At 35.6% G+C, this 7,956-nt stretch overlaps 1 protein-coding gene across 2 annotated transcripts; it reads right to left on the bottom strand.

Annotated features, from left to right (window-relative positions):
* Nucleotides 1–476: 476 nt before the first annotated feature.
* On the bottom strand, nucleotides 477–3,299 carry LOC145166974 (upstream activation factor subunit UAF30-like). 2 transcript variants are annotated; one of them, XM_079086040.1, is made up of 6 exons: nucleotides 2,915–3,299; nucleotides 2,221–2,335; nucleotides 1,962–2,133; nucleotides 1,759–1,812; nucleotides 1,477–1,670; nucleotides 477–785 (listed from the first exon to the last, which is right to left on the bottom strand). In XM_079086040.1, exons 1-6 carry the CDS (start codon nucleotides 3,199–3,201, stop codon nucleotides 660–662), a joined length of 948 nt encoding a protein of 315 aa, XP_078942166.1. In that variant the 5' UTR covers nucleotides 3,202–3,299; the 3' UTR covers nucleotides 477–659. The 2 variants fall into 2 exon arrangements, with proteins under 2 accessions (XP_078942166.1, XP_078942164.1); XM_079086038.1 differs by having other exon boundaries at nucleotides 1,959–2,133; nucleotides 2,915–3,297.
* Nucleotides 3,300–7,956: the final 4,657 nt, after the last annotated feature.

A 7,956-nucleotide genomic window follows, 5' to 3' on the forward strand; every position in this document is an offset into this window, starting at 1 on the left:
TGTTCAAGATCCTCACAACAAAAACTTTAGAAATAAATTTATGACAAAGACATTATAATTTTCACAATAATTTGAAGAATTCACAACATATGAAGAACATTTTCACAGTATATAAAAAGAAATGTTGCGGCATATAAAAAAATTTATGTGTTCAAAGTTTTTAAAGCATTAAATAAAAAATAGCTATTTTGTGAAATTTCTTATATGAAAGTAGCTAATTTTGTCATTTTCTTTTTCTTGCAAGTCTAATACAAAAACCTTATTTCACTTTCTTTATAAAATCGTTCTTTATCCATCAAGTATAAATACATCCATACACAAGTTACCATATTATGAAAATAATAAATAAATAAATAAAAGTTGATCTCATTAAACACAACATTCTACGGAAACCGATCATAACAATGTAAATGTCGAGATTCCTCAAGGGCATAAAAGTAAAACCAACACATTAACAGCAACGTGTCCAAACAATATACTAAAAAAAGACGCAAAAACCAACGTTTTATAAATAATAACTTTTGGTTTTTGACATTTTTGGTCCTAGAGTGTTAACAAGATACATTTCATGTCATAGTGTAACAACATTAAATTAGACAAGAAAAATCCAAGCAAAATTTCCAAAAATATTTCATGATCTAATAATAAGTAAAAGCAAATCACCTCTCGCCCTTGATGAAATGAGTAGCTAAAAGTTTAGAAACCCCAAATCCAATGAAAGTGTCAACATCAAAAAGCTCTTTCAAATTCTCATCACATAAGATTCTTCTCTTGTCCGATGGATCCTTCAACAACATCAACAACAAGATTGAGAGGGCATTATTGAAAAAAAAAAAAAAAAAAAGGATTATACTTGTTAATTATTTACTATACCCATTAACCACTTAAAATTATTTTCTATAATGATCAATTCGTTACACATTTTTCACCATTTAAACAAACCAATTTTCAACGGAAAATAGGAAAACACATAAAAGCATAAAATAAAGTACAGACTGTTTGATAGTTGTTGGTTAAGTCAGATCTGATTGAATCAACAATACCTGACTGAGTCGGTCCCAACCTCTTACAGTCCTAGTCTCTTATAGACCCAGTAAGAGGCTGAGAGACATATCATATCCTAGTCTCTTATAGACCCAGTAAGAGGCTGAGAGGCATATCATATCCTAGTCTCTTATAGACCCAGTAAGAGGCTGAGAGGCATATCATAGGCTTCTAATTATGGTATCAAACAGTCTGAATTTGACCGAGTCAGACCGAAATATGACGAGTCAGACTCAGCCTCTTACCATTTACCAGACCCAATAAGAGGCATATCAAACAATTTCACCATTTTTTTTATTTAGCCATTGAACTTAAAAAAAAATGGTAAGATTATTATAATAATAGCTTAATGGCTAATGTACGTTATGCTTTTCTATATTTTTCAGCCTTAAATCATGTAAAATAATAGAGTTTATAATAAAATATTAATACCTGAAGGTTATTTTTTTTAATGTAGTCCCAAATTCTTTTAACAACATCGGAACGTGACAATGCGTTTTCTCCTGTTCCAAGAAATTTGACTAAAGCTTCTGAAAGTGGAATTGGAGCAAGAATACCAGAATTACCCCCACCCCCACCCCCACTACCCTTTTGCTTCTTCTCCTTTCTTTTTGGCTCCTCTGTATCTGTTAATTAAACAACAACTTAAATACGTAACTAGAAAAAGAAAAATCAAAATATATGTTATATAAAAAATGTGTACAATGTTCCCACCTTCTTCTCTTTCTTTCTTTTTTGGTTTTTCCTTCGGTGTTGAACTGACTGAAGCTGCAAGTAAAAAAAAAAAATCGTCATATTTTCCAATTATGAATTAGTAAAAGTGTAAAACCCCCCAAAAATAATTCATAAAACTATCTAAAAAATCAAAGTCAAATAATACATATAAAGAGAAAAAGAAATGAAGAAAATAATACCACCATCAGAATTTAAAGGCCATATATGCTTTGCAAGAGCTTTATTCATTTGAAACATGTCAATTGTATCCACTTCAAAAAGCTCACGTAATGCTTCATCACATCGTATGTTTTTTCTATTTGCAGGATCTTGCAAATCATGTTCTCTAATGTAACCCCACATTTGTTTTACAACCTACAATCAACAAACATCCATTTAATTTCATTCATTTGTTTATCATCTTTCCAATAATAAGAAAAGAAATTGAAAGTATATTATTACCTCTGTTCGAGCTAATTCAGGAACTCCTATAAATTTTTGAAGTTGTGGAGAAAGAGTACATAACTTTGTAAATCCACCTCCTTTTTTCTTAACCTCTGTGTTCTCCTTTTTTGACCTGAATTAACACAGAGTTTAAGCCCTTTAACAAAATTCACTCCAATTTGTGGTTATCAAGAAAATCTTGAGAGGTTTTCCCCATCAAGTTCTTAACTTTTTTACAAATTTGGTCTGTAACACATTGAATTCATATGCTAATTGATTAAGGGTATACAAATTAGCAACGATAAAGAAAGATATTCAGTTGGGTGTCTACCAAATTATGAAGAACGATAGAAAATTTGTAAACGTTACTCCAATCCACAATCATATAATTTTGGGGAAAATAGCCCAATACCTATTATCCCCTTTCTTCGAAATTAACTTCTAATCCAATTACATCGAAAGCGAATCGACCTGATAAAACAACAGCTAGTACACTGTAATAAAAGAAACGAATTTTCCACTAATTTCTCCTGTGTCTCCATGAATCAACTAAATTAAAAGAGCTGCATTGTGAATTGTGATTTCTTGGTGTTAAGCCTAGTTCGAATTTCTTTCATGATGAGGATTTTATATGTAGTATTAGTTTGGAAGCGTAGGGTAACAAATTCGAAATTGATTATAGTAGAATTGGATACAAAGATTAAGAACTAACCCTTTTTTTCTGCTACCGCCATTCTTGCCAGTGCTGGGTTCTTCATCTTCTGTTTCTTCAACTTCGACTTGTTCTTCCTCGTCGTTACCTTCTTTATCTTCTTCGTTCTGTTCTTGACTTTCGAGATAAAGATCAACTTGTTCTCGAATAAACGCCTTTTTATCCCTTAAATCGATTCCAAAATCTTGCTCTAGCTGCCGGCGTACGCTAGCTGTTGTGGTGGTGTTGAGATCAGACGTGCTTAGGAACTCCCGTAGCCGGTTGACGAGCTCCGAGTCCGATACCATTCTTCGCCGGCGGCGCAAATTGAAACTCCGTTGGCGGTGGTGTGATTGTAACGTGGCCTGAAAATGAAAGGGATTTTCCGAGGGGAGAGAATTAGGTACAAGTGGTTGTAGACTACGTAAAAACAATATTTTCAGTCTAACCCCTTTACTTTCGTTAATATTAGTTTTATCATCAAAGTATCACTTCATCTTCACGGCTAGTCACTTAAGTACTCAAGTGAGATTAAGTTGACAAAATAATTTAAGGATATTTATAAAAAATAGTTTTGATTTTTTTATCACCGAAGTCTTAATTATGTATCGATTTAGCCACTTAAGTTCTGATGATGTTCAATCGGCCCTTGAAGTCTGAATATTTTGTTGTTTAGCCCCTTACAACCTTCAACCCTCGGTTACCCTCGCCCCTTGCTGTCATGGATCCTATGTGGCCTTAGTGGGGGTACATGTAAATGGATTTTAAATGGTCACGAAAAAAAGAGGATGGTGTAACGGCGTCATTTTGAACATTGGAAACCGACGACCCATGTCTAATCACCCTTACGACCATTATAGATACGCCACCACATTTTCAGAAAATTCCCTCTTCTTTGAAGACATTCCAGACACTAAAACCCTAAAAGTTAAGCATTTTGTGAGTGATAAACATTAAATAAAATGGAAATCATGACTTTATCGTTGAGATTTTCTACCATGGTATATTTGTACCCAATCCTTTGAGGTACGAAGATGGAACGAGTGAAAAAGTACCAAAATTCGACTATGATTCAATCACCTTCGAGTCTTCCAAGCAAGGACTAACGTATGTGATTATGTCTACTATCTTCTCCGTTATAAAACATTAACACAAGGGTTAAAAAAGCTTCAAGATGACGCACACTACATCATATTCCTTAACTTTAGTTGTACAACCGGTGGTCCTTTACAAGTTTACATTGATCAGTTTAATGAACACTTGCTTGACTGGATAAGAGATCAAGTGATACCAAAAGCAGAAGAATCCTAATCTCATCTGATGAAGAGTCCGAGGAAGACAAATCCCTATCATGTAAAAGACATTCCCTTCTTTCACACCCTTGAAGATGAGGTCAAACCCACTTTAACCAACACTCTAAATGATAAATTATTAAGTAAACTGGTTATTAGTAATGAACTAAAGGAGGAAATTGATAAATCCCAAAATGTGAGTCCCCTTCAAAGCTAATGAGATGTAACACCCGGTTCCCGGTACGTATTTTAAATTTAAATAATTGCATATGTTACACTGGGACTCGGCGAGTTGGAGGCTCAACTCGTTGAGTAGGCTAGACTTTGGATGCGGGTTTTAAGTAACCTACTCGACGAGTCGGGAGCCCGACTCAGCGAGTAGATCTGTCTGGGTGAAACCCTAATATTTAGGGTTTGCACTCTATTTAAACGTCTTATCTTGTCCCAACCCAGCCTCCATCGCCCCTCTCAGTCCAGAAAAGCCCTAACTCGAAACCCAAAAGCACTTGGATTGTTCTTTAGCCATTTTTGGTGTGTTTTTGGTTGTTTTAAGCTTGAAGGAGGAAGTAGAAGCTTGGGGGTTCCAGAAGAAACAAGTAGATCCATAGGTTTTAGCAAGAGGTTCCCTGAGTCTTCGGGCATGCTGGATTGCCCTCTAGAGATCAAGATTGCTGATGATCGCTCAGTTCGTGTATCAGAGGTTTTCAGAGATTGTGTTCTGAGACTAGATGAAGAGCGCTACCTGGTAGATTTGGTTCCTATTCCGTTACGTGGGAACAAGGTTATTATAGGCATGGACTGGTTGAGCCCCAATGGGGCAGTGATCGACTGCGCGTAGCGGTTGGTACGGGTCAGGACCCCAAGTGGGGGAGAGCTGGTGATTCAGGGCGAGAGGCTATAGTGTGAACCAGCTTTATGCTCAGCAATGAGGGCTAGGCGCTACCTTCAGCAGGGTTACACAAGGTATGTCGCCTATGTTATGGATGTTGGATTAGTGTCTAAGTCCATAACTATAATTGGTATGTACTTGACCCGAGAGCAGCATGGTCCATTTGGGTTGCATATCATCAGAGAAATTTGATAGGATGGAGTTTTGAGAAGAGGTTATTTATGCTTTATAAATATATTATAAGTTCTAATATATTAATATGAAATCATATTATTTAATTAGTATTGATCAAGAATTAATTTGGAATTAATTTAGTGATCAAAAGAGACTAATTAAATATATGAGGATTGATTGTGTAAATCATTCATTCTTATAAAGTGGGCTTATGATCCATAGTTCTTTATGTTGGGCTAAACCCATGTGGTGACCCATGGATACTCCATGGAGGTTAAAACCCATGGAGCCTAAGGAATGTGGAAAGCCATGCACATTAGGGTTTGCATGGTGTAACCCTAGTTGTGCCACACTATATAAGAAGTCCCTTGGTTGGTGAAATGGGGACTAGTGATCTTTGGAAGAGTGATAGAGTCGATTTCTAGAGCAAGCCTTTCTCTCTCAAGTTATCCTTTATCCTAGGTGTGATGTGATTCCATTTGAGGCATTCACACTATTGGTGCTAAGTTCTTAAAGGCCAAATACATCAAGGATAGCAAGCAACAACAAAAGGTATGTCATCTAACTAGAATCTTGTAGTATAGATACTCCATTGTATGCTAGTTAGGATGATGCTTTGGAAAATTGAAAGTTTTCATGTATATTAGAGAAAACATAGATCCAAATCATCTAGGGTTGCATGTACACCATAGGAGTGTTAGAATTCTCAAAACCCATCAGTGGTATCAGAGACTAGGGTTGTTTTCCATTATACTTGATGCTACTTACTTTCAAATGCTAAAAAATTCGATTTTCTGCCTCCTGGACAGTGGAGTCGCCGAGTCCACTGGGGAACTCGTCGAGTCCCCTCACAATACTAACCAACTCGCCGAGTCAGTTCATGTACTCGACGAGTTGGTGCTCCAGAGTGCAGATTTTCGAGTTTTAAGGATGGAATTGGACTAGGATCATTACCCTAAACTGTTCTTATAAACTTGTTTTTGATGTGGTAATGATCATGCTTATCCAATTTAAAAGATAGTTGTCAAAGTTTCATTTTTTGTATTAGTTTATATGGTTAGGCTAATTAGATGAAATTTGTTTGATATGAATTGTCTTGTTCTTATGAGTTTAATTTTAGATCATAGACAAATTGTTTGATTTTGTAAGTTACAATAGTTGATCTAAATGTTTTTTGATGAAATCCATAACTTGTCCTCAAGTTATGGAAAGTGAAGAGTCTCATTTTAAATGTCATCATAAAATGGTTTTAAGTCTTCAATAACCTGTCCTCAAGTTATGGAACTTGAAGAGTCCTTTTCATAAATGTTTTTATGAGCTCCATAATTTGTCCTCAAGTTATGGATTTCCAAGAGTCTTTTCATTAAAACCTATATTAAACTCATAAGTTATGAAAACCAAAAGTTTTTGAATAGTTCAAAACTTGCCCTCAAGTTTTGGAATTTGTAAATGCAAAGTCTTACCTTGAAACATTTAGTTCCAAACCCTAGAATTTTAAAAGTTTAAAATTCAACCCTTATACTATTATAATATTATAAGTTTAATATTTATATATATGTATAAGAGTAAAGTCAGTCTTACCGTTAGTAGGCCTCATTCACGAAGTCGGTCTATAAGGGGGGTATAAGGTTACTGCCTATAAAATGGCAGTTTAATGGGTGTCCACTCTCACCCGCCGCTTCCTTGACTGGTGGAGGGTCGTTAGCCGAACGGGTTTGACATGACATTAATCTTCATTAAAAGTATAATGATAAATATAAAGTAACTAAAATTTTATTAAATTCTCAATATTAGTTACTTTAGGAAAATGTGAATTTGGTGCTATTCCATGAAATTGCACTTAGCACCTTGTTAAGTCGTTAGTGGAGCGTATGTGGTTAACCGACACACTAACCTAGACTGACAGTGCGTGGCAAAGGGTAGCTTGATGTTAATCATAGATCAATGGAGTGTGTGTGGTTAACCGACACATTGATTAGGTGGCTGTAACATTGGGTGTACCAAGCTAATTTGCATGGTTATTCACACCTTGTTTGTGATCCTCGACATCCCGGTCACAAACTTGAAGGGTACAATCAAGATTTAAATATGCCATTGAAAAGTTCAATGAATCTCAAAGGATCTAGGAATTTCAATCCATTTAAAACCTAATGTTCAATTTCGTTTTTCATTGTGGAAATTGGTAAATCGTCATTTACCTACCTTCAAATATTTTGCAATTTGGATTACGACATCCCTCTTCCGAATTATAAAGTATTGTGTTGGGTCCTAGCCTTAGTATTTCATTTGGGTGTTATATTAAGGACTTAAATAAACTAACCTTGAATTTCTCCCATGATGTCTAGTTCAGACAACTATGGTCTTCCCAAATCTGTTAGAACAAACTTTCCTCCTGAAGATGATGTTCCACGATTGGATCGTGGAAGTGGAAATCATACTTCACTTCCTCCGCCTCCTCCAAGAATTCTCCCTAACCCACAAGTTTAAGGTCACTCAAACCCTATTGGCAAGCAAACACAAAGATGGAAGTCTGTATGTGCTAACATCTTGGAGATGAAGTTACATATTGACATGATGGGAGAGTTGGGTGTCGTTGTTTCAAGGAAGTTGGTTGTTGACTTGGTTCTTCAATCACTTTCTAAGTCATATAGCGGGTTCTTTAAGGACTACTATATAGGAGATCACGACATGAACCTTATTGATCTAAC

This window comes from Lactuca virosa, chromosome 3 (assembly GCF_052849685.1).
Source record: "Lactuca virosa cultivar CGN04683 chromosome 3, Lactuca_virosa_CGN04683_v6, whole genome shotgun sequence".
Taxonomy (NCBI): domain Eukaryota; kingdom Viridiplantae; phylum Streptophyta; class Magnoliopsida; order Asterales; family Asteraceae; genus Lactuca; species Lactuca virosa.